This window comes from Oncorhynchus keta, chromosome 15 (genome assembly GCF_023373465.1).
Source record: "Oncorhynchus keta strain PuntledgeMale-10-30-2019 chromosome 15, Oket_V2, whole genome shotgun sequence".
In the NCBI taxonomy this organism is placed as follows: domain Eukaryota; kingdom Metazoa; phylum Chordata; class Actinopteri; order Salmoniformes; family Salmonidae; genus Oncorhynchus; species Oncorhynchus keta.
Window position 1 is genome coordinate 16,031,747 of NC_068435.1, and position 27,090 is coordinate 16,058,836.

The 27,090-nt window shown below is 44.7% G+C and overlaps 1 protein-coding gene across 4 annotated transcripts in view; it reads left to right on the forward strand.

Annotated features, from left to right (window-relative positions):
* The window catches only part of LOC118394509 (homer protein homolog 3-like), a 34,239-nt gene that overhangs the window by 3,775 nt on the left and 3,374 nt on the right, over positions 1 to 27,090 (forward strand). For 3 of the 4 annotated variants that reach the window (XM_052463482.1, XM_035787740.2, XM_052463481.1), the window contains exons 3-7: positions 5,564 to 5,720; positions 7,469 to 7,600; positions 7,691 to 7,798; positions 14,415 to 14,548; positions 17,511 to 17,667. In XM_052463482.1, coding sequence (XP_052319442.1) covers positions 5,564 to 5,720; positions 7,469 to 7,600; positions 7,691 to 7,798; positions 14,415 to 14,548; positions 17,511 to 17,667 — 688 coding nt within the window. Of the gene's footprint in view, positions 1 to 4,671; positions 4,739 to 5,563; positions 5,721 to 7,468; positions 7,601 to 7,690; positions 7,799 to 14,414; positions 14,549 to 17,510; positions 17,668 to 27,090 lie in introns of those variants that run through there. The other variant, XM_052463483.1, reaches the window with a different exon arrangement.

Sequence of the window (27,090 nt, forward strand, 5' to 3'; positions counted from 1 at the left end):
TCAGACCACTGCAAATCTACCAAGACCTGGCCGTCCCTCTGAACTTTCAGCTCATACAAGGAGAAGACTGATCAGAGATGCAGCCAAGAGGCCCAAGATCACTCTGGATGAACTGCAGAGATCTACAGCTGAGGTGGGAGACTCTGTCCATAGGACAACAATCAGTCGTATATTGCACAAATCTGGCCTTTATGGAAGAGTGGCAAGAAGAAAGCCATTTCTTAAAGATATCCATAAAAAGTGTTGTTTAAAGTTTGCCACAAGACACCTGGGAGACACACCAAACATGTGGAAGAAGGTGCTCTGGTCAGATGAAACCAAAATTGAACTTTTTGGCAACAATGCAAAACGTTATATTTGGCGTAAAAGCAACACAGCTCACCACCCTGAACACACCATCCCCACTGTCAAACATGGTGGTGGCAGCATCATGGTTTGGGCCTGGTTTTCTTCAGCAGGGACAGGGAAGATGGTTAAAATTGATGGGAAGATGGATGGAGCCAAATACAGGACCATTCTGGAAGAAAACCTGATGGAGTCTGCAAAAGACCTGAGACTGGGACGGAGATTTGTCTTCCAACAAGACAATGATCCAAAACATAAAGCAAAATCTACAATGGAATGGTTAAAAAATAAACATATCCAGGTGTTAGAATGGCCAAGTCAAAGTCCAAACCTGAATCCAATCGAGAATCTGTGGAAAGAACTGAAAACTGCTGTTCACAAATGCTCTCCATCCAACCTCACTGAGCTCGAGCTGTTTTGCAAGGAGGAATGGGAAAACATTTCAGTCTCTCGATGTGCAAAACTGATAGAGACATACAGCTGATAGCGACTTACAGCTGTAATCGCAGCAAAAGGTGGCGCTACAAAGTATTCACTTAGGGGGGCAGAATATTTTTGCACTCCCAATTTTTGTCGTTCCACTTCATGATTGTGTCCCACTTGTTGTTGATTCTTCACAAAGAAATACAGTTTTATATCTTTATGTTTGAAGCCTGAAATGTGGCAAAAGGTCGCAAAGTTCAAGGGGGCTGAATACTTTCGCAAGGCACTGTATCAATGTTTTGGAGTGATGTTGATTTGCATCTAATAACATTATCACACTAGCTATATTGTTTATTGATCTTATATTGATATTAAGTGGCTTCAAACTTGATTTTCAAAGTAAATCAGTTAGTTTTTGTGCTGTTTATCTGTTTATCCCACATGATGTTAGTGGTACTGCAGAGACCACCACTACTTTATTTGAGCAGTACATTTCTGAAATAACTCTGAGGCCCAGAGCTATTATTGCTGTACTAAATCAAGGAGAGAAGTTCTCCCAGCGCTGTGTGCCCCAGAATCTCCTCTAGAAGAGCATCCATGTCAAGTATTCTGTTTACAGCGTGTAGAACAATAAACTGTAATAACCTGTTAGAAATATATAGTGTGAGTGATAACTCTTCTACAATAGGGGTGCATTAATTAACATGAATTAAAGCAGTTGTAAACCGTAATAGTTTCGTAACATTTATCGATAAAGCAGTGTTGTGGAATTTCCATTGCCAGAATATGTAGTAATTTAATTATCTGAAATGGGATCTTCTTGCTATGTCCTATCATGGTGGAGTTCTGCTCACCTATTTAACCGCTGGAGCATTTACAGTATAATTAAACCAATCAATATTTTCAAACTGTGTGCAGGGTTAAAATGAGAGAGGCTGGGCACCCCATAACAAGGCCCTCTTATAATAATTGAAATATCAATGTGAGGCCCCCCTCCGCAAAATGGTCAAATATTTTCAACACCCCGAGAGTGGATGTATAATTCGAACCCTGATCGTGTGTGTGTGTAGTACATGGACACACATCACCACATCCTACTAAGCCATGTCCATCTGTTTAACATGATCCGTTCTCCAGTTCGCTTCCACAGAAAGACAATCGTCTAAAACATGACACATTTCCTCAGGTCTCTCTTGGCCTTTCTCTTTGAGGCCATACATGCCACTGTGTTTTGTTCCTATGAGAGGACATTCTGCACTTTTCAATGATATCACATGTGGTGGTGTGACCTGGATAACTTTTTCTAAATGGCTGCCAACATAATTAGCACATTTTACGGTAGGAGGTAAGTGTATAGTTGTGTATTCATAATTTGTGTGAGTTTGATATTCAAATTGCTTCTAGTAAGGTACCAAACGCTCCACGATGAAAATAGCTTTACCGTAGAGAGAGGCATTTTAGTTTAACCCAACAATGTCAGTCAATTGCATCATATGTAAGCTAATGATTTGGGAAGCATTGGTGCCAAGTACTAACATGGTAGCTTTTACACTTTCATGTCTCAACGTGAGTCTGCCAAACTCTGTAGCCTATCTTGCTGACTCTGTTCCACAGTAATGCTCCCATCCCCTGTCTAGCCAACCCTCTGTTCCACAGTACTGCTCCTGTCCCCTGTCTAGCCAACCCTCTGTTCCACAGTACTGCTCCTGTCCCCTGTCTAGCCAACCCTCTGTTCCACTGTACTGCTCCCATCCCCTGTCTAGCCAACCCTCTGTTCCACTGTACTGCTCCTGTCCCCTGTCTAGCCAACCCTCTGTTCCACTGTACTGCTCCTGTCCCCTGTCTAGCCAACCCTCTGTTCCACTGTACTGCTCCCGTCCCCTGTCTAGCCAACCCTCTGTTCCACTGTACTGCTCCTGTCCCCTGTCTAGCCAACCCTCTGTTCCACTGTACTGCTCCTGTCCCTTGGGTCTGGCCAACCCTCTGTTCCACTGTACTGCTCCTGTCCCCTGTCTGGCCAACCCTCTGTTCCACAGTACTGCTCCTGTCCCCTGTCTAGCCAACCCTCTGTTCCACAGTACTGCTCCTGTCCCCTGTCTGGCCAACCCTCTGTTCCACTGTACTGCTCCTGTCCCCTGTCTGGCCAACCCTCTGTTCCACTGTACTGCTCCTGTCCCCTGTCTGGCCAACCCTCTGTTCCACAGTACTGCTCCTGTCCCCTGTCTAGCCAACCCTCTGTTCCACAGTACTGCTCCTGTCCCCTGTCTAGCCAACCCTCTGTTCCACAGTACTGCTCCTGTCCCCTGTCTAGCCAACCCTCTGTTCCACAGTACTGCTCCTGTCCCCTGTCTGGCCAACCCTCTGTTCCACAGTACCGCTCCTGTCCCCTGTCTGGCCAACCCTCTGTTCCACAGTACTGCTCCTGTCCCCTGTCTGGCCAACCCTCTGTTCCACAGTACTGCTCCTGTCCCCTGTCTGGCCAACCCTCTGTTCCACAGTACTGCTCCTGTCCCCTGTCTGGCCAACCCTCTGTTCTACTGTACTGCTCCAGTCCCCTGTCTGGCCAACCCTCTGTTCCACAGTACTGCTCCTGTCCCCTGTCTGGCCAACCCTCTGTTCCACTGTACTGCTCCTGTCCCCTGTCTGGCCAACCCTCTGTTCCACAGTACTGCTCCTGTCCCCTGTCTGGCCAACCCTCTGTTCTACTGTACTGCTCCAGTCCCCTGTCTGGCCAACCCTCTGTTCCACAGTACTGCTCCTGTCCCCTGTCTGGCCAACCCTCTGTTCCACAGTACTGCTCCTGTCCCCTGTCTGGCCAACCCTCTGTTCTACTGTACTGCTCCAGTCCCCTGTCTGGCCAACCCTCTGTTCTACTGTACTGCTCCTGTCCCCTGTCTGGCCAACCCTCTGTTCCACAGTACTGCTCCTGTCCCCTGTCTGGCCAACCCTCTGTTCTACTGTACTGCTCCTGTCCCCTGTCTAGCCAACCCTCTGTTCCACAGTACTGCTCCTGTCCCCTGTCTGGCCAACCCTCTGTTCCACAGTACTGCTCCTGTCCCCTGTCTAGCCAACCCTCTGTTCTACTGTACTGCTCCAGTCCCCTGTCTGGCCAACCCTCTGTTCCACAGTACTGCTCCTGTCCCCTGTCTGGCCAACCTTCTGATCAGTCTGTCTGAGCCTGGGGGTTACTGCTTGCCATATAGAAGCTGGTTATTAAGCATGAGGTCAGCTGACAAAAGGGGGATTACCATGTGATGAGACAGATAATTCTGCTGTTTCCTTCCTCAAGCCCATCGTTTGTTTGAGAGAGAGACTGTGTCTGTGAGTCTTTGATGGTCATAGTTGTTATTTGCAGTAGGGTTAAAGTGACAAAGTCTTGACATGGAAGGTAAAAACACAGACTATCTGGCAACCAATAGTTTTATTGTAAACAAATTCTTGCAGTCAAAATGGTACACCAAAACTCCTGAGATTTAGATATCCTGGCATATAGAATCAGAAGAAGGATTAAATCCAATTCATTTAAATCCATCCTTCGGAGATATTGTATGATCGTGTGTCTGCTTACCTCTATCACCGGATTTGTGTGTCACTGAAGAGGTCAGAGTTGAGTTTCGTTTGGATACAGATTAATGTGCATTGTGACCTGGTATTTGCCATGTCATAAATCATCCATCAATGTTCTACTTGATTTTTGTGATAGATTTATTTGACTTATTAGCTTTCATCAGCCACTGAAATGGATAGGATCGTCACTACCATATGTTGTTATAATCATACACTACTGCTAATCCATACGTTGTAAACAGTCAGACACCTAAGACCATGTCATGTTGCTATGACATTTAGTGGGTTTCTTTGTACCAACAACCCTCTAACTGCAGTGAATTTTCTGTCCTGCATAGCTTCTACAGATTTGAATTGAATATGATGAGGGTGAAAAGGGCAACAATCAATCTGTAGCATCAAGGTATAATCCTTTTGACTTTACTGTGTACGTAATCCAATGGCTTTTTGAATGACTTTTTTTATTTTACAGGTTAGACTTAGGTAGGTTATGATCTATTGTCTGCTCTGCTCCGTACAGTCACTGGACTTTAACTCTCCCTCTGTGTGAGGTCTTTCCACAGTTGTCATTCGGATTTGGTTGGGTTGAAATTTTCCATGCCACAGTTGCCAAACCATACTAGAACACCAGTGACATTGTTGCTTTGAAATATTTACCTCGTATCTAGGTTACTTAGCATGGTCACACTGGCAGAAGAAGGGATGGGGAGGGGACTTGGGCAAAGGTTCAGAGCTTTTAGTCAACAGTCTTATGCTAACCACAACCACGGGCAAATTAGGGTTGGATTGAGAGAGCTGCCAAAGGTGACACCAACATCTGTAGCATTATGGCAGCCAGTCAAGTATGGGAGCTGTGTCCCATTATGGGAGGATTAGGAGGTTGTTGTTCCTCCCTGAAAGCACAAAGAAATTGCAAATATTTCTTATTCATCAGAACATGAACAGTAAGTCTCGATTAGAATATAATGCTTTTGTCCGAAAGTATGAATTGTCAATTTGTTTAGTGAACAGTGTTCAATATTTTAAACAATGGAAGAAATGTGTCAGTCTTCCACTGCACTAATAATAAAATAATTATTCAGAAAAATCTTTATTTGTGAGTCAGAAACAAAGTTGTCTTTTCGTTAGTCTTCACATACTCAAATTTGCTGGGCTTTGTAGGGAATAGGAAACTCTTGGCCACCATTTGTCTTCACATGCTTAGCTCCATGTCCACACCTTTCCCCAGGGAGCAGCCAATCTTCAGTGCCAGGGCCCATGTGTTCCAGATCGACCCAAACACCAAGAGGAACTGGATCCCCGCCAGCAAGCATGCCGTCACCGTCTCCTTCTTCTACGACGGCAACAGGAACGTGTACCGCATCATCAGCGTGGGTGGTACGAAGGTGAGCCATGCAGCTGTACTGTGGTCGTCACTAGGTACCACAGCCACCTCACCTATTTTTACAATTTCACTTCTTAAAATTGGATTTTAACGGCTCATAATAATGTCCGGAACGGGGCAAATGGAATGGCACCAAACACATGGAAACCTTGTATTTGACGTATGTGATACCATTCCACTGATTCCTCTCCAGTCATTACCACGAGCCTGTTCTCCCCAATTAAGTGTCACTAACCCAACCTTAACCCTAAACTTAACCACACAGCTAACCTTAAAATTAAGACCAAAAAACACATTTTCATTTTGATGAACTTTTACGATATAGACAATTTTGACTTTGTGTCTGCGGCAACTAGTGGAAACCCTGTACTGTGTAGTGGGTTGACTGTGGAACATGAATGCATGCCACGGTTGGATTACGTGAATGTGTCTTGTTGAAAACTGGGATTTAAGGGAAAACATCCTTTTTGAGGGATTTTCACAGGATTGAGTGGGTTGGCTAACAATATGGTCTCAAGTTCACAATTTTCTTCTTCTAGCCAATATAGCATAGTCCAGCTTGGATAGAGAGTAGCTAAATATGAGTCTGGAATATGTAACAGGTCAGCCTGGACCTGTTTAAGATTGTTTCTGTTCACTCTTACTTACCCCTGTAAAGTTATTTATCCTTCCAGACCTTAGTTGTTTACGATGCTAGACATTAAAGCAGTGGTTCTACACGTTTTATTAATTTAAAACCAATTAAGCCAATGTTAAGTCAAGAAGAACTGGAAAGTGAACAGAAAATCAATGTCACCTAACAGCGTTCACAAGATCAAGGCTCGTCTTCCTCACAAGCTTTGGATTTGGATCAACTCCCCATGCCACCCTGGAATCTATCTGATCTCCCCTTAACACCTCTGGTCTGACCCACATTCCCCACTCCCTGCAGACCTTGTGATCAGCAGCCCAATTCCCCTTGTCTTGTGTCTGGCAACGTGGTAATCTTTTATACCATGTCATGTGAAACATGTTGGCCCAGACTCTCGTAATCGTTTGTTAAAAAACCTCCTCTTCTTTAAGCTGCCCTTGCCCTCTGATTCTGGGTGTTTAAGTCAGTTATATTATAGTAATTCTGCAGCTGACGCAAAAGGTTATAAATAGGTGTGCTTAATGTTTTTTCTCATGTGACCTGAAACAAAATGAGGGGCTGTAGCCATGTCTGCCGCTGCCTGATGTAATGCTTGTTAATCTGTTGAAAGGATCGGTCAGTCAAAGAAAGAGTCATTTCTTGGTTACATCTGAAAAATAATGCAAACTATAGATTGCCAATGCACCCACGGTCCAATCTGAAATATGGGTATGTCACATTATCACATTATTAGGCTCAAAAGACCTTTCCAAAGGAGTTAACTGTTTTTTTTAGACTCCATATTTGTTTAAACATCTGTTTGTACAACGCATTTGCAACCATCCGTTGGGATATTCTGAAAATACAAGCAAATGCTCCCGTAATGAGCCCAAATGTTTTACTTATTTTCTGAGAAAACAAGTCCTTGCTTAGGCATAAACATGAATCATTATTTGTATAGCATTATAGCTATTGATTTTCATCAGCTGAGGTGAGTAACTGCTACTGCAGTAGGTCATGATTTTGTCTGGAAAAATGCTGAAATTGTCCCTGACGCAACTCGAACATATCTAGCTACGACCAGGTCTGCTCTGAGAACAGTCTTGGTTTCCACTATTGCGATTCTGCTCTATCCACAGGCCATCATCAACTGCACCATCACACCGAGCATGACGTTCACCAGGACCTCGCAGAAGTTCGGCCAGTGGGCGGACAGCAGGGCCAACACGGTCTATGGCCTGGGCTTCGCTACAGAGCAGCAGCTGCACCAGGTGAAGATCTCAATTCACTGCACAATAAGGGTCTGGTGTCCTAAAATAATGTAGTTAATTATGGACAAGCATTTATCTCTTGTCCCTCAGTTTTCTGAGCGGTTTAAGGAGGTGAAAGAGGCTGCCCGTCTTGCACGTGAAAAGTCCCAGGATAAGATGGAGTTGGTCAACACTGCTCTCAGCATCGCTGCCCCACAGGTGAGCTCTGACATAAGCACAGTGCTTCAGTGCTAAAACTCCAGAGGTCTTTTAGAAACATTGGGGATATTGTTCAAAGCATAGTGCCCAGTTATTCCATGACTATTTAAACTGCTTTTAAGAGAAAAGCCTCTGAGGAATCTTTTTGAGACAACCATGTCTGCGGAACGTTTGAGAGTCTGTGGAATTCCTGCTAGCTGCTATCTCCCAGGTCTTTTTGCAGGCTGGGAAAGAGATGGGAAGAAAGCCGTAAGAAGGATGAACTGGGTCATTTGTCTCTAAAAGTGAAAGGAAAACTAGGGCGATGGTGAAATGATCCAATGCAGCCCAGTGCTCTGCCTGGCTGGCTGGCTGGCTGGCTGCCTGGCTGGCTGCCTGGCTGGCTGGCTGGCTGCCTGGCTGGCTGCCTGGCTAGCTGGCTGCCTGGCTGGCTGCCTGGCTGGCTGCCTGGCTGTCTGCCTGGCTGGCTGGCTGCCTGGCTGGCTGCCTGGCTGGCTGGCTGCCTGGCTGCCTGGCTGCCTGACTGGCTGCCTGACTGGCTGCCTGGCTAGCTGCCTGGCTGGCTGGCTGGCTGGCTGGCTGGCTGCCTGCCTGCCTGGCTGCCTGCCTGGCTGGCTGGCTGCCTGGCTGGCTGCCTGGCTGGCTGCCTGGCTGGCTGTGTCTGCTCACTGCAGAAGCGCCTGAAATGTTGAAAATGTAGTCTTGCTCGGGTCAATTGATCAATAGAGAACAATTATCCATCTGCCTGATCATGAGAAACTTGCCTAACCCTCCTCAATTTTGTGGCTGAGTCATTTTCAAGTGGTGTCTCTCATTCCTCATCCAGCACAGTTAGTGTTGTAATGGCGATATTGAAAAACCAAACCCCTGGAAAGTTGTGAACTAGTCATTTAGATGTATTTCTACTATTTAGCACTCTCTTAAACATTTTAATTTAATTGATCACTAGACTATTATGATTATGGCAGTCAGAGGTTAACAAAATGTTTTATATAAGGTGGGTGGTTCGAGCACTGAATGATGATTGTCCGACAGTTGTGGTATATCAGACCGTATACCATGGGTATGACAAAATGCTTATTTTTACTGCTCTAACTACATTGGTAACCAGTTTATAATAGCAATAAGGCACCTCTAGGGTTTGTGGAATATGGCCAATATACCACAGCTAAGGGCTGTGTCCAGGCACTCCTCGTTGCGTTGTGCTTAAGAACAGCTCTTAGCCTTGGTATATTGGCCATATACCACACCTCCTCGGGCCTTATTGCTTTCAATACAGTGTGTTACATTTATATTGGTGTGTTCTTTACTCTCTTGCTATCGGATGACTTGGGGTTTCTCCTCCAGTTCTCACAGGTGGGTCTCATGTTTGTTTGATAGCCATTTACGTCTAAGAATGGCCAATTGTTGTACCATTACGCTATGACAAAGAATAGTCCAGCACATCAAACAAATCCAGGGTCTTTGTCTTCGTGAGGTTGAGTTTCTCAGAGTATGATGAACATTGCAGTAGAATGGACGATCCTCAAGACTTGGCATGCTGCTAAAATTGATGTCCTTGAAATACCTTCTGGTGACATCAGGCTCTCTGACACTCCTGTTGTGACAGAGGGCTACAGTGCCTGGGAAGGTGTCCACCTAACCTTTCAGTTACTAGTTCAACACACTAACCACTAGGCTACCCTATATAGGATTCAGACCCCTTCACTTTTTCCACATTGTGTTGTTACAGCATTATATTTTTTTAAATCCCTCATCAATCTACGTGCAATAACCCATAATGACAAAGCAAAAAAAGGTTTTTAGAAATGGCTAATTAAACAAAAAAAACGAACACATTTACATAAGTATTCAGACTCTTTACCCAGTGCTTTATTGAAGCACCTTTGGCAGCAATTACAGCCTCAAGTCTTCTTTGGTATGATGCTACAAGCTTAGCATAGCTGTATTTGGAGAGTTTCTCCCATTCTTCTCTGCAGATCCTCTCAAGCTCTGTCAGGTTGAATGGAGGGCGTCGCTGCACAGCTATTTTCAAGTCTCTCCAGAGACTTCAAGTCTGGTCTCTAGCTGGGCTACTCAAGGACATTCAGAGACTTGTTCTGAAGCCACTCCTGTGTCGTTTTGGCTGTGTGCTTAAGGTCGTTGTCCTGTTGGAAGGTGAACCTTCGCCCCAGTCTGAGGCCCAGAGAGCTCTGGAGCAGGTTTTCATCAAGGATCTCTCTGTACATTGCTCTGTTCATCTTTCCCTCGATCCTGACAAGTTTCCCAGTTCCTGTCATCCCCACAGCATGATGCTTTCAACACCATTTTAAAAAAATGTAACCTTAATTTAACTAGGCAAGTCGGTTATGAACAAATTCTTTTTTACAATGACGGCCGGCAGGTAGCCTAGCGGTTAGAGAGTTGGGCTAGTAACCGAAAGGTTGCTAGATCGAATCCCCGAGCTGACAAGGTAAACATCTGTCGTTCTGCCCCTGAACAAGGCAGTTAACCCACTGCCCCAGGGCTAGTTAAATAAAATAACCGGCCAAACCCCCCCTAACCCGGACAACGCTAGGCCAATTGTGCATCGCCCCACGAACCTCCCGTTCGCGGCCGGTTACGACAGAGCTTGGGCGCGAACCCAGATTCTCTGGTGGCGCAGCTGGCGCTGCAGTACAGCACCCTTAACCACTGCGCCACCCGGGAGAAGAATTTGTTTATTAACCTTTATTTAACTAGGCCATTTAAGAATGATGGAGGCCACTGTATTCTTGGGGACCTTCAATGCTGCAGACAGTTTTTGGTACCCATCCCCAGATCTGTGCCTCGACACAATCTTGTGTTCAACCTCATGGCTTGGTTCTTGCTCTGACATGCACTGTCAACTGCGGGACTTTATATAGACAGGTTTGTGCCTTTCCAAATCATGCCCAATCAATTGAATGTACCAAAGGTGGACTAGAAACATCTTAAGGATGATCAATGGCAACAGGATGCACCTGAGCTCAATTTAGAATCTCATAGTATTTTAGAATAAGGCTGTAACGTAACAAAATGTGCAAAAAGTGAAGGTCTGAATACTTTTCGAATGCACTGCATGCAGCCTCAGCTGGTCTTCTTCCTTTTCCTTTTACCTGTTACCAGGTAAGTGACCTGGATCAGCCAATCAGGTACCTAAAGAATTAACAAAAACCAGAAGACACTGCACCCCTGGGCTTATTTGGTATTGGTTTAAAGGGAAAATCTGCAGTTGCTACATACATTTTTGGACTTATAAATGAGTGATATGTATGTACCCATTGATTCTTGAAGAATATACAGTGCCTTGCAAACGTATTCACCCCCTTGGCGTTTTTCCTATTTTGTTGCATTACAACCTGTCATTTAAATTGATTTTTATTTGGATTTCATGTAATGGACATAACACAAAAAAGTCCAAACTGGTGGAGTGAAATGAAAAAAATACCTTGTTTCATAAAATATATATATATTTTTTTAAATGGAGAAGTGGTGCATGCATATGTTTTCACCCCCTTTGCTATGAAGCCCCTAAATAAATCTTGCACAACCAATTACCTTCAGAAGTCACATAATTAGTTAAATAAAGTCTGCCTGTGTGCAATCTAAGTGTCACATGATCTCAGTATATACACTGCTCAAAAAAATAAAGGGAACACTAAAATAACACATCCTAGATCTGAATGAATGAAATATTCTTATTAAATACTTTTTTCTTTACATAGTTGAATGTGCTGACAACAAAATCACACAAACATTATCAATGGAAATTAAATTTATCAACCCATGAAGGTCTGGATTTGGAGTCACACTCAAAATTAAAGTGGAAAACCACACTACAGGCTGATCCAACTTTGATGTAATGTCCTTAAAACAAGTCAAAATGAGGCTCAATAGTGTGTGTGGCCTCCACGTGCCTGTATGACCTCCCTACAACGCCTGGGAATGCTCCTGATGAGATGGCGGATGGTCTCCTGAGGGATCTCCTCCCAGACCTGGACTAAAGCATCCGCCAACTCCTGGACAGTTTGTGGTGCAACATGGCGTTGCTGGATGGAGCGAGGCATGATGTCCCAGATGTGCTCAATTGGATTCAGGTCTGGGGAACGGGCGGGCCAGTCCATAGCATCAATGCCTTCCTCTTGCAGGAACTGCTGACACACTCCAGCCACATGAGGTCTAGCATTGTCTTGCATTAGGAGGAACCCATGGCCAACCGAACCAGCATATGGTCTCACAAGGGGTCTGAGGATCTCATCTCGGTACCTAATGGCAGTCAGGCTACCTCTGGTGAGCACATGGAGGGCTGTGTGGCCCCCCAAAGAAATGCCACCCCACACCATGACTGACCCACCGTCAAACCGGTCATGCGGGAGGATGTTGCAGGCAGCAGAACGTTCTCCACGGCGTCATGTGCTCAGTGTGAACCTGCTTTCATCTGTGAAGAGCACAGGGCACGAGTGGCGAATTTGCCAATCTTGGTGTTCTCTGGCAAATGCCAAACGTCCTGCACGGTGTTGGGCTGTAAGCACAACCCCCACCAGTGGACGTTGGGCCTTCATACCACCCTCATGGAGTCTGTTTCTGACGGTTTGAGCAGACACATGCACATTTGTGGCCTACTGGAGGTCATTTTGCAGGGCTCTGGCAGTGCTCCTCCTGCTCCTCCTTGCACAAAGGCGGAGGTAGCGGTCCTGCTGCTGAGTTGTTGCCCTCCTACGGCCTCCTCCACGTCTCCTGATGTACTGGCCTGTCTCCTGGTAGCGCCTCCATGCTCTGGACACTACGCTGACAGACACAGCAAACCTTCTTGCCACAGCTCTCATTGATGTGCCATCCTGGATGAGCTGCACTACCTGAGCCACTTGTGTGGGTTGTAGACTCCGTCTCATGCTACCACTAGAGTGAAAGCACAGCCAGCATTCAAAAGTGACCAAAACATCAGCCAGGAAGCATAGGAACTGAGAAGTGGCCTGTGGTCACCACCTGCAGAACCACTCCTTTATTGGGGGTGTCTTACTAATTGCCTATAATTTCCAACTGTTGTCTATCCCATTTGCACAACAGCATGTGAGATTTATTGTCTATCAGTATTGCTTCCTAAGTGGACAGTTTGATTTCACAGAAGTGTGATTGACTTGGAGTTACATTGTGTTGTTTAAGTGTTCCCTTTATTTTTTTGAGCAGTGTATAACCCTGTTCTGAAAGGCCCCAGAGTCTGCAACACCAAGCAAGCAGCACTACGAAGACCAAGGAGCTCGCCAAACAGGTCAGGGACAAAGTTGTGGAGAAGTACATATCAGGGTTGGTTATAAAAAAAATATCAGAAACTTTGAACATCCCATGGAGCACCATCAAATCCATTATTAAAAAATGGAAAGAATGTGGCACCACAACAAACCTGCCAAGAGAGGGCCGCCCACCAAAACTCACGGACCAAGCAAGGAGGGTATTAATCAGAGAGGAAACAAAGAGACCAAAGATAACCCTGAAGGAGCTGCAAAGCTCCACAGCGGAGATTGGAGTATCTGTCCATAGGCCCACTCCAGAGATCTGGGCTTTATGGAAGAGTGGCCAGAAAAAAAATAAGCGAACATATTTGTTGTTTGCCAAAAGGCATGTGGGAGACTCCCCAAACATATGGAAGAAGGAACTCTGGTCAGATGAGACTAAAATGTAGCTTTTTGGCCATCAAGGAAAACGCTATGTCTGGCGCAAATCCAACACCTCTCATCACCCCAAGATCACCATCCCCAGCATCATGCTGTGGGGCAGCATCATGCTGTGGGGATGTTTTTCATTGGCAGGGACTGGGAAACTGGTCAGAATTGAAGGAATGATGGATGACGCTAAATACAGGGAAATTATTGACGGAAACCTGTTTCAGTCTTCCAGAGATTTGAGACTGGGACGGAGGTTCACCTTCCAGCACATAAGAAAACTGCAAAATCAACACCCGGGTGGTTTAAGTTGAAACATTTAAATGTCTTAGAATGGCCTAGTCAAAGCCCAGACCTTAATCCAATTGAGAATATGTGGTATGATTTAAAGATTGAAGTACATCAGTGGAACCCATCCAACTTGAAGGAGCTGGAGCAGTTTTGCTTGAAGAATGGGCAAATATCCCAGTGGCTAGATGTGCCAAGCTTGTAGAGACATACCCCAAGAGACTTGCAGCTGTAATTGATGCAAAAGGTGGCTCTACAAAGTATTGACTTTGGGGGGTGGGGGGGGTGGGCGGGTTAATGTTATGCACCCTCAAGTTTTCTGTTTTTTTATCTTATTTCTTGTTTGTTTCACAGTAAAAAATATTTTGCATCTTCAAAGTGGTAGGCATATTGTGTAAATCAAATGATATAAACCCCAAAAAAATCAATTTTAATTCCAGGTTGTAAGGTAATAAAATAAACACTATTTAGCCTCAAAACATGGTTAAAACTATAATTTTTATATCATGGATGGTCATTCCTTGCATCCATAGCTCAGTCTATTATTTTGAGAGTGGTTACATTTCTCCAGCCACTTTCCTCAGCTTTTTACCAAAACAGTGTTTTGTTATTGTTTCAACTGCAGATTGCCCCTTTTAAATTCTAGTATTATGTGTGTTGTGTTTTAGGACCTCGGTGACGAGCTCCAGTCTCCGCTGGTGATGTGTGTGAACGGTCCTGAGGACAAGATGTTCCGCAGCCAAAGCGCAGACATCACACTGTCTTCTGAGAAGGAGCGTATTAAAAAGATGCTTTCTGAAGGGTAACCCAATTATACACGCTCTTGTCCTCAATGTTTCACTCAAGCCAGGGTTTTTTCTTTGTCTGAAAGTACATTGAATGTTTTGTAGAAATGTTCTTGGTCTTAAACTCAAGTATTCCATTTTATCTCCAAGGTTCGGGCAGAAAAACATCATTTAGGCAAAGAGGATTTTCTTGTAGTAAGCCAGAGCCGGGGCATTCAAATCAAATTGTATTGGTCGCGTACAAATATTTTGCAGATTTTATCGCAGATCCAGCGAAATGCTTATGTTTCTAGCTCGAACAGTGCTGTAATACCTAACAATCCAAAATAATACACACAAATACCAAAAATGTAAATAAAGATATTAAGAAATATCAGAACAAGTAATGTCAGAGTTCGGAATATACAGGTATATATATATTATATATATAATGGTATGTATTGACAGTATATCAATAGGAAAGGTGTTTACAGCAGTAGTTATATAGGTTGAGCCTTGACCTCAATACAGTATAAACTGGGTAGTATGTAAACCTTATTAAACTGACCAGTGTTCATATGTACATAGGGCAGCAGTCTCTAAGGTGCAGGGTAGAGTACCGGGTGGTAGCTGGCTAATAACAGTGACTAGGGCCTCCCGAGTGGCGCAGTGGTCTAAGACACTGCATCGCAGTGACTAAGTTCAGAGCAGGGTACTGGGCAGAGGCCGGGCTAGTGGTGACTATTTAACAGTCTGATGACCTGGAAATAAGCTGTTTTTCAGTCTCCCTGCTTAGATGCACCTGTACTGTCTCCGCCTTCTACATGGTAGCAGGGTGAAGAGGCTGTGGCTCGGGTGGCTGAGGTCCTTGATGATCTTCTTGGCTTTCCTGTGACACCGGGTGCTGTAGATCTCTCGGAGGGCAGGCAGTGTGCCCCCGGTGATGTGTTGGGCTGACCACACCACCCTCCGGAGAGCCCTGTGGATGGTGCAATTGCCATACCAGGCAGTGATACAGCCTAATAGGATGTTCTCAATGGTGCATCTGTGGAAGATAGTGAGGGTTTTAGGGGCCAAGACAAATTTCTTCAGCCTCCTGAGGTTGAAGGGGCGTTGTTGTGCCTTCTTCACCACACTGTCTGTGTGTGGATGGACCATTTCAGGTTGTCAGTGATGTGCACGCCGAGGAACTTGAAGCTTTTTACCCTCTCGACTGTGGTCCTGTCAATGTGGATTGGGGCGTGCTCTCTCTGCTGTCTCCTGAAGTCCACAATCAGCTCCTTCGTTTTGTTGATGGAGAAGTTATTTTCCTGGCACCACTGTGCCAGTGCCCTCACCTCCTCCCTGTAGGCTGTCTCATCATTGTTGGTAATCAGCCCTACTATTGTTGTGTCGTCAGCTAACTTCGGGATCGAGTTGGAGACGTGTGCGATCACGCAGTCATGGGTGAACAGGGAGTGCAAGAGGGGGCTGAGCACGCACCCTTGTGGGGCCCCCATGTTGAGGATCAGCGTGGTGGAGGTGTCACCCCTAGGTGTCACCACCTAGGTTCTGCCCATAAGGAAGTCCAGGACCCAGTTGCACAGGGCGAGGTTCAGACCCAGGGCCCTGAGCTTAGTGATGAGCTTGGAGGGAACTATGGTGGCCCGCGTCGGCGGCTCAATATTTTCCTCAAAGAGTGCGAAGATGGTGTTTAGCTTTTCCGGAAGTGAGGCAGCGGTGTCTGCGACGTGGCTGACTGTCCCTTTATAATCATTGATTGTCTGGAGTCCCTACTACATACGTCTCGTGTCTGAGCCATTGAATTGCGACTCCATTTTGTCCCTGTACAATCGTTTTGCTTCTCTGATTGCGTTACGGAGGGCATAGCTGGTCTGTTTGTACACGTTTCCAGTCACCTTGCCATGGTTAAATGTGGTGGTTCGCACTTTCAGTTTAAGTTTCTGCCTATAGGAGGGGAGGAACAAAATGGAACCTTGATCGGATTTGGTGAAGGGAGGGCGGGGTGGGCCTTGTAGCTGTCCCAGAAGGGGGAGTAGTAAAGTTCAAGACTGCTCAATGCGTGATTAGCACATGAGATGTGTTGATAGAACTTCAGTAGCATTTTTCTCAGATTTCCTTTATTAAAGTCCCCAGGTACAATAAATACAGCCTCAGGATATGCGGTTTATAGTTTGCTCCTCTTCTCCGGTGATGTCGTTCATGGAATTACCTCGAGGGAGTTTAAACAAAGGATCCAATTTTGGAAAGTCAAATTTCTGGTCGAAATGCTGGTGAATGACAGCCAATCTAATATTCAAAAGTTACTTTCGGCTGTAGGTAATAATGCAAAAAACATTCTGAGCAAATAATATAAGAAATAACACACACAAAAAAACTAAATACTGCAAAATTGACTAGGTGCTAAGAACAGGGTGACCATGTCTGTCGGTGCCATCTTGCTTTAGTTATGATTGTTTTGATGAAGTTTTTCCCATTGAATAAACATGTTAACGGGAAACAGGGTCCAGACAAGAGAAAAGGGAGTGGGGCAAAGATCATGTGATGACTCACACACAGAGGGAGAAGGTTGCCAACATGCATGTAAGTCACTATTGGAAAACACTGCTGTAAGTCGTTCTGGATAAGAGAGTCTGCTAAATGACTCAAATGTGAATATTTCCCTGCCATTCAGTCACTCATTCTACTCTACTTTTGTCCCTGTTGTCCATTATTACTACACAAGGCTTATTCTATGGTTGCTATGGTGAGTTGCTATGATTGGATAACCTTAAGCTTTTTAATCGTAGAATAACATGGCATCTAAGAACATGGAACAGGAACATATTTAATGGACCAATTGCACAAATTATACCCCAGAGTTGAACAAATACGGACACTCTTGATTGCCAGTCTTTACCATTAAGCCTCTCTCCAGCATGTAGTGAATGTCCCCTCATTCTTTTCCATTCCAGAGTGGCCAGAGAATGTTTGTCTGAGGTCTTTGCCAATGTCTTCCAGGTCTATCTGCGAGATGAACCTGGAGGCAGAGCTCTTCACCCTGCAGGACAGCAACTCCAAGCTGGTGTCAGCGTTGCATGAAGCTAATAACAACGTGCAGCAGTGGAAGAAGCAGCTAGCTGCCTACCAGGAGGAGACGGAGAGGCTACGAGACCAGGTGAGTGTTGTCATCCCTTTACTTTCTTTAGCATAGAACTATGGACGCCATGTCAGATCCGTTTCCACAGATGTTGAGTGGACCAAGTCTCAGTGGAATGCGAGGTAAATGTTAAAGTTCAATGTATTTATGCAAGTGCATGCAACCACTCAAGAAAACAGAATTATGAAAAATACATTTGTAGAAATGTAAAGATATGTTACATTCCTAGTTGTGCAATGGGAAAGTACAATTAAAAGCATTACCATAGAGCACCATGAAAATGTGAAGTTATTTTCAGCCTCTTGAGGAATAGACACGTGCCTGATGCCTCGCCTCATGTTACCTTCGCTCACTCCATAAATATCTCCACGCTGTGACCTGTAGGTAAGATGTTGATAGTTAAGGTCACATCTAATTATCAATGCTGGTGCTGTAAAACTCTGCAGTCCGAGAGGAGAGAGAAGGCGGTGGGCCACTGTAGCAGTAAAGTCTTGTTCAAACGTGATCGGTTGATGAGTCACTGCCACTGACAGCTTTTGAAAGTCTCCGGCGTGCCGGTTCTCTGCCAGGGGGAGGTCATGCAGGTTTTTGATTGGGTCATCGTTTTCATGCAACGTTTTTTTTTTTTGTCTTGTGAAAGTCTTTGGAGAAAAGTGGAAGGACACATCAGTTGGTAGTTCCCTTTATCATCCTCTGACAACACTGTCCTTGTCATGCTGCAGGCTTTTCCCCTGAAGCTTTATTCAAGGTGTGTCAGTTGGTTTGGATTACTGGGCAGTATAAACATGCTCTTTGCATGCTCGCACTATCACATCTATTTCTCTAAGGCGTCATTAGTCTGAATGCAGAGAATGTCATCCATCTGTGTCTTGGAGTACACATGGAATCCCATTTACCTCCCATCCCTGAGATATACATGTGATACATAGGATTACTAGACAAGTGGATGATGAGACATTCTCCATTGCGTCAATGCTAAATGGGTCCAGTCAATTAAGTGTTTTGTCTGTTTTTTACACTTCTATGTCATCAATATAATGTCTTTTCAGGGTTGCTGGCTGCTTAGAACTTATGGAATTTGCTGGTCTCTGAGCCTTTTATTAAAAACCTTTGGATTCAAATACTTCAATGGTTTGAGTGGTCTGGGCTTATAATGTCTTGTCTAGCCTGATAAAATTGATCTCCACTATTATTCTACCATTTCATGCAATGTTTCTGTCGTTGTTTAACTGTACTGTGAATATATATCAGTCGTCCCAGAAGATTTGTATCCTCCGCGTCTTTACATTAAACCTCCTCTAAAAAGACAAGCCACCCAGGGCCCAATAAAACCTACATTTACGAGTGATTTAACGATGAATCTTTCCTACAACAGACGAAGATGTAACATGCATTTACCAAAACACCATGCAGAGAGAAAGGTTTATAAGTGTGTCATTGGAGCATGAGTCGATAGTGATTGGATCGAAAGAAAGGAAGGGCTGCGCTCAGATCAGCTTTCTCCATTCAAATCTTACCTTAACATTATAATTATTTCACAATACTGGCGATGGATCAGCTCTTACAAGCTCAAGTGCAACGTTAATAACAATGGTTTGGGGAACATGTCAGAGATTTAACGATGCTACTATGAACGTTCTAATTATATTTTGGGGAAACCGGGCCCTGGTTTCCCAAAAGCTGCAAATATAGCCTATCCAATAAAAATGCACTAAATCACTGATTTGGCACATCATAACCCACATTAGGCTAAACATCATGAAATACATTGAGACAAATTACAGACAGTAGCCTACAAGTAGCAAAATATAACATCATTGATTAAGCATATGATTGAAATAGGTTTATAGCTGACTGTTTATATTGTAATGCAGTCATCTCGGTTTTCATTTGAAGTATATTTTCATACGTCGCTTGTTTGTATCAATTGCATAGACATTGACATCTTTGTATTTGTAGCTGTAGTGGAAAAAGTACCCGATTTGTCATACTAACTTTTGAGTAAAAGTTAAGATACCTTAATAGAAAATGACTCAGGTAAAAGTGAAAGTCACCCAGCAAAAGATCACTTGAGTAAAACTATTTGGTTTTAAATATACTTAAGTATCAAAAGTAATAATATGAATTATTTCAAATTACTTAAATTAACCAAACAGTTTTTTACATGTATTTTTATTTATTGATAGCCAGGAGGAGACTCCAACACTCAGACTTCATTTACAAATTAAGCATTTGTGTTTAGTGAGTCCACCAGATCAGAGGCAGAAGAGTTGACCAGGCTTGTTCTCTTGATAAGTGTGTGAATTGGACTAACTTCCTGTCCTGCTGGGCATTCAAAATGTAATGAGTACTTTTGGGTGTCAGGGAAAATGTATGGAGTAAAAAGTACATTATTTTCTTTAGGAATGTAGTGAAGTAAAAGTAGTCAATAATATAAATAATAAAGTACAGATTCCCCCAAAAAATTAAGTTTAAGTATTTTTACTAAAGTACTTTAATTACACCACTGGTTTGTAGTCAACTTTGTTCTGTAGTTATCAGCAATCACAGAGAAGGATAAACCATGTGATTATATGTTTAGTGGAGATATGTGTATAAAGTGATGCGGAAGGGCCGATACATGTAGCTGTTATATGAGTGGTCTGAGGCAGGCGTTAGATTCAGTAGCTGTTCTATGGGTGGTCTGAGGCAGGCGTTAGATTCAGTAGCTGATCTATGGGTGGTCTGAGGCAGGCGTTAGATTCAGTAGCTGATCTATGGGTGGTCTGAGGCAGGCGTTAGATTCAGTAGCTGTTATATGAGTGGTCTGAGGCAGGCGTTAGATTCAGTAGCTGATCTATGCGTGGTCTGAGGCAGGCGTTAGATTCAGTAGCTGATCTATGGGTGGTCTGAGGCAGGCGTTAGATTCAGTAGCTGATCTATGGGTGGTCTGAGGCAGGCGTTAGATTCAGTAGCTGATCTATGGGTGGTGGTCTGAGGCAGGCGTTAGATTCAGTAGCTGTTATATGGGTGGTCTGAGGCAGGCGTTAGATTCAGTAGCTGATCTATGGGTGGTCTGAGGCAGGCGTTAGATTCAGTAGCTGTTATATGAGTGGTCTGAGGCAGGCGTTAGAATCAGTAGCTGATCTATGAGTGGTCTGAGGCAGGCGTTAGATTCAGTAGCTGTTCTATGAGTGGTCTGAGGCAGGCGTTAGATTCAGTAGCTGATCTATGGGTGGTCTGAGGCAGGCGTTAGATTCAGTAGCTGATCTATGGGTGGTCTGAGGCAGGCGTTAGATTCAGTAGCTGTTCTATGAGTGGTCTGAGGCAGGCGTTAGATTCAGTAGCTGTTCTATGAGTGGTCTGAGGCAGGCGTTAGATTCAGTAGCTGTTCTATGAGTGGTCTGAGGCAGGCGTTATATTCAGTAGCTATTCTATGAGTGGTCTGAGGCAGGCATTAGATTCAGTAGCTGTTCTATGAGTGGTCTGAGGCAGGCGTTAGATTCAGTAGCTGTTCTATGAGTGGTCTGAGGCAGGCGTTAGATTCAGTAGCTGTTATATGAGTGGTCTGAGGCAGGCGTTAGATTCAGTAGCTGTTCTATGAGTGGTCTGAGGCAGGCGTTAGATTCAGTAGCTGTTATATGAGTGGTCTGAGGCAGGCGTTAGATTCAGTAGCTGTTCTATGAGTGGTCTGAGGCAGGCGTTAGATTCAGTAGCTGTTCTATGACTGGTCTGAGGCAGGCGTTAGATTCAGTAGCTGTTCTATGAGTGTTCTGAGGCAGGCGTTAGATTCAGTAGCTGTTCTATGAGTGGTCTGAGGCAGGCATTATATTCAGTAGCTGTTCTATGAGTGGTCTGAGGCAGGCATTAGATTCAGTAGCTGTTCTATGAGTGGTCTGAGGCATGCGTTAGATTCAGTAGCTGTTCTATGAGTGGTCTGAGGCAGGCGTTAGATTCAGTAGCTGTTATATGAGTGGTCTGAGGCAGGCGTTAGATTCAGTAGCTGTTCTATGAGTGGTCTGAGGCAGGCGTTAGATTCAGTAGCTGTTCTATGAGTGGTCTGAGGCAGGCGTTATATTCAGTAGCTGTTATATGAGTGGTCTGAGGCAGGCGTTAGATTCAGTAGCTGATCTATGGGTGGTCTGAGGCAGGCGTTAGATTCAGTAGCTGATCTATGGGTGGTGGTCTGAGGCAGGCGTTAGATTCAGTAGCTGTTATATGGGTGGTCTGAGGCAGGCGTTAGATTCAGTAGCTGATCTATGGGTGGTCTGAGGCAGGCGTTAGATTCAGTAGCTGTTATATGAGTGGTCTGAGGCAGGCGTTAGAATCAGTAGCTGATCTATGAGTGGTCTGAGGCAGGCGTTAGATTCAGTAGCTGTTCTATGAGTGGTCTGAGGCAGGCGTTAGATTCAGTAGCTGTTCTATGACTGGTCTGAGGCAGGCGTTAGATTCAGTAGCTGTTCTATGAGTGGTCTGAGGCAGGCGTTAGATTCAGTAGCTGTTCTATGAGTGGTCTGAGGCAGGCGTTAGATTCAGAGTGTTTAAGTGCAACGTTAATAATGATGGTTTTGTGAAACAGTTCAGAGATTTAACAATGCTCCTATGAAGGTTCTAATGATGCTTTTGGGAAACCGGGCCCTGGTCTGGTGGACCAAGTTTTCTCTTGATCTGAAGTGGGCGACCAAGTGGCTGAAAATGGTTCACATCTCTGAAAATGGTTCACATCTCCAGGGGGTGAAAGAGAGAGAGGTTTGTAGGACAGCAATATCCTACTTTCAATGCCCTAGTTCGGAGAAAAATGAAAAATAACCAGAGGAAACTGGCAGCTTCTCATTTAGTTCTCCCTTCCTACCACACACAGTTAAAAATAATCCAGCCTCTCTCAAGACTCTCCAAGAAGCAGAAACCTTTTAAAGGTCTCCTTTTAGTTTTGTTCGTATTTTGCAGGCTGAGTTGACACAGCAGTGAGGTTTCAATTCTCAGTTACCTGATAATGGTGGTGTCTCGGTCCTTGGCTTGCTCATTGGAAGGCAGCAGCCTTGGCCACAGTAAAGGAGGATCAAGGGGAGGGTGTATGTTGTGTGTAGTATTGATACCTCAATGTCTGATAGGGAGACATTATGCCTTTATCATCCAATGACAGATAATGACTTTGTTATTTACTCTATACTACAGTTTTGTTGCTTGGCAGTTTGTGCATTGGGGGGGTTTGTGTATTAATTCCTCACTGTTGTTATTTGTTTAGTTTATGACTTGTTTGGTTAGTAGGAGATACTGTTGTTTTGCATGTATAGGAACAGCATTCTCAGGGGCACTGCTGTTACTGAATTGGGTTGAAGCGGGATAAAGAGGTGGGAGGTGATCCAGGTGGGGGACTGATCCAGGTTCCAAGATGGCAGGCTCCCTGACTGACTTTTCCTTACATTTTATTTGACTTTTCAGTCATTTAGCGGATGTTCTTATCCAGGGAGACTTATAGTTAGTGCATTCATCTTAAGACACAGCTAGGTGGGACAACCCCATCACGGGCATAGAAAGTACCATTTTCCTCAATAACATAGCTATCAGTAGAGTCAGAGCTGGGGAGGGGGATCAAGTGCTGGTTTAGTGTTATCTATACTGTACAGTACCAGTCAACAGGTTGGACACACCTACTCATTCAAGGGTTTTTCTTTATTGAGAAGATGTTCTACATTGTAGAATAATACTGAACACATCAACATGATGAAATAGCACATATGGAATCATGTAGTAACCCAACAAAAATCTTCAAAGTAGCCACCCTTTGCCTTGATGACAGCTTGACATTCTCTCAACCAGCTTCATGAGGAATGCTTTTCCAACAGCTATCACATAGTACAATACTGGTAGAATTGACATCGCCATTTTCACGTGCTGACCTTTATTTCCGTTGTTTTGTCATTATTTAGTATGGTCAGGGCGTGAGTTGGGGTGGGCAGTCTATGTTTGTTTTTCTATGATTTTGGGATTTGTATGTTTCGGCCTAGTATGGTTCTCAATCAGAGGCAGGTGTCATTAGTTGTCTCTGATTGAGAATCATACTTAGGTAGCCTGGGTTTCACTGTTTGTTTGTGGGTGATTGTCTATGTTGTTTGCTTGTGTCAGCACAGTTCTCATTAGCTTCACGGTCGTTATTTCGTTTATTGTTTTTGTATAGTGTGTTTCAGTGTTCAGTGTTTTCTTTATTAAATATCAAGATGAACACAAACCACGCCGCATTTTGGTCCTCCGATCCTTCTCGCCTCTCCTCTTCAGATGAAGAGGAGGAAGACTGTGACAGAATCACCCACCACAACAGGACCAAGCGGCGTGGTGAGCGGCAGCAGGGACAACGGCCAGCATCACAGGACTCCTGGACATGGGAGGAGATATTGAACGGAGAGGGACCCTGGGCACAGGCTGGGGAATATCGCCGCCCCAAAGCAGACCTGGAGGCAGCGAAAGCTGAGCGGCGGCGATATGAGGAGGCAGTACGGCAGCGCGACAGGTACAAGAGGCAGCCCCATTCTTTTGGGGGGGGCACACAAGGTGTGGGGCTAAGCCAGGTAGCAGACCTGAGCTCACTCCTCGTGCTTATTATAAGCAGCGCGTTACTGGTCAGGCACCGTGTTATGCGGTTAAGCGCACGGTGTCGCCAGTACGTGCCCATAGCCCGGTGCGCTATAGGGCAGCCCCCCGAAAGTGTCATGCGAGTGTGGGCATCGAGCCAGGGCGTATGGTGCCTGCTCAGCGTGTCTGGTCGCCGGTACGCAGTTTTGGTCCAGGGTATCCTACTCTGCGTACTGTGTCTCCGGGGGGGGGGGCGCTGGGAGGGTGCAGTGCGTCCTATGCCTGTGCTCCGCTCGTGCCGGGCAAATGTGGGAGTGGAGCCTAAGTGAGAGTTGCGCGTAGTAGGCACTAGATCTCCCGTGCTTACCCACAGCCCGGTTCAACCTGTGCCTGCACTCTGGAGGGTCCGGGCTAGAGTAGTGATCCAGCCTGGGGGAGTGGTGCCAAGGCTGCGCACCAGAGCTCCAGTGCTCCCCCACAGCCCGGTCCTTCAGGTGCCTCCTCCTAACACCAAGCCTCCTGGAGGTCTCCCCAGCCTGGTGGGTCCTGCCGGAGTCTCCCGCCTGTCCAGCGCTGCCGGAGTCTCCCGCTCCAGAGGCGCCAGAGCCCCTCAGTCTAGAGGTGTGTTTCAGTGTTTTCTTTATTAAATATCAAGATGAACACAAACCACGCCGCATTTTGGTCCTCCGATCCTTCTCGCCTCTCCTCTTCAGATGAAGAGGAGGAAGACCGTGACAGCCACTAAGGATTTAAAATGTTATTTTATTTATGGAGCTTTTATGTTGCTTTTGATTGTTTCCTCGTGTCATATTTCATTTAAAAAATATATATATATATACACTGCTCAAAAAAGAAAGGGAACACTAAAATAACACATCCTAGATCTGAATGAATGAAATATTCTTATTAAATACTTTTTTCTTTACATAGTTGAATGTGCTGACAACAAAATCACACAAACATTATCAATGGAAATCAAATTTATCAACCCATGGAGGTCTGGATTTGGAGTCACACTCAAAATTAAAGTGGAAAACCACACTACAGGCTGATCGAACTTTGATGTCCTTAAAACAGGTCAAAATGAGGTTCCGTAGTGTGTGTGGCCTCCACGTGCCTGTATGACCTACCTACAACGCCTGGGCATGCTCCTGATGACGTGGCGGATGGTCTCCTGAGGGATCTCCTCCCAGACCTGGACTAAAGCATCCGCCAACTCCTGGACAGTCTGTGGTGCAACGCCACGTTGGTGGATGGAGCGAGACATGATGTGCTCAATTGGATTCAGGTCTGGGGAACGGGCGGGCCAGTCCATAGCATCAATGCCTTCCTCTTGCAGAAACTGCTGACACACTCCAGCCACATGAGGTCTAGCATTGTCTTGCATTAGGAGGAACCCAGGGCCAACCGCACCAGCATATGGTCTCACAAGGGGTCTGAGGATCTCATCTCGGTACCTAATGGCAGGCAGTTAAGTGGTTAAGTGTGCCTTGAATTCTAAATACTGTAAATCACTGACAGTGTCACCAGCAAAGCACCATCACACCTCCTCCTCCATGCTTCACGGTGGGAACAACACATGTGGAGATGATCTGTTCACCTACTCTGCGTCTCAAAGATACAGCGTTTGGAACCAAAAATCTCAAATTTGCACTCATCAGACCAATGGACAGATTTCCACCAGTCTAATGTCCATTGCTCGTGTTTCTTGGCCCAAGCAAGTCTCTTCTTCTTATTGGTGTCCTTTAGTAGTAGTTTCTTGAAGGCCTGATTCATACAGTCTCCTCTAAACAGTTGATGTTGAGACCTCTCAACATCAACATCTGTTACTTGAACTCTCTGAAGCATTTATTAGGGCTGCAATCTGAGGTGCAGTTAACTCTAATGAACTTATCCTCTGCAGCAGAGGTTACTCTGGGTCTTCCTTTCCTGTGGCGGTCCTCATGAGAACCAGTTTCATCATAGCACTTGATGGTTTTTGCGACTGCACTTGAAGAAACTTTCAAAGTTCTTGAAATGTTCTGGATTGACTGACCCTCATGTCTTAAAGTCATGATGGACTGTCATTTCTCTTTGTTATTTGAGTTGTTCTTGCCTTAATGTGGGGCGGCAGGGTAGCATAGTGGTTAGAGCGACTAGTAACCGGAAGGTTGCAAGTTCAAACCCCCGAGCTGACATGGTACAAATCTGTCGTTCTGCCCCTGAACAGGCAGTTAACCCACTGTTCCTAGGTCATCATTGAAAATAAGAATTTGTTCTTAACTGACTTGCCTAGTTAAATAAAGGTAAAAAAAATTAAATAAATGTGGACATGGTCTTTTACCACCCCTACCGTGTCACAAAACAACAGATTTGCTTAAATTAATTAAAAAGGAAATTCCACAGATTAACAAAACACACCTGTTAATTGAAATGCATTCCAACCTCATGAAGCTGGTTGAGAGAATGCCAAGAGTGTCCAAAGCTGTCAATCAAGGCAAAGGCTGCTTTGAAGAATCTCAAATATAAAATTATATTTTGATTTGTTTAACACTTTTTTGGTTACTACATTATTCCAAATGTGTTATTTCATAGTTCTGATGCCTTCACTATTCATTATTCTACAATGTACTAGAAAGTAGTAAAAAATAAAGAAAAACCCTGTAATGATTAGGTGTGTCTAAACTTTTGACTGGTACTGTATATACACAAGGGATTTGGAGTTTCCTTTACCTGGATTGTGGTACTGATACTTGGTGGTATTATATATGACATACTTTATTATTTATTGAAAAAAAAAAACATTTGGGGGGGGAATGCCAGGACAGAGAAAAGCTTGGACTCCCGTAGGGAGGAGGGGCCAAGTGACCTGAGGTGGCATAACGGGTGACATGAGAGAACTTGGGAAGGTTG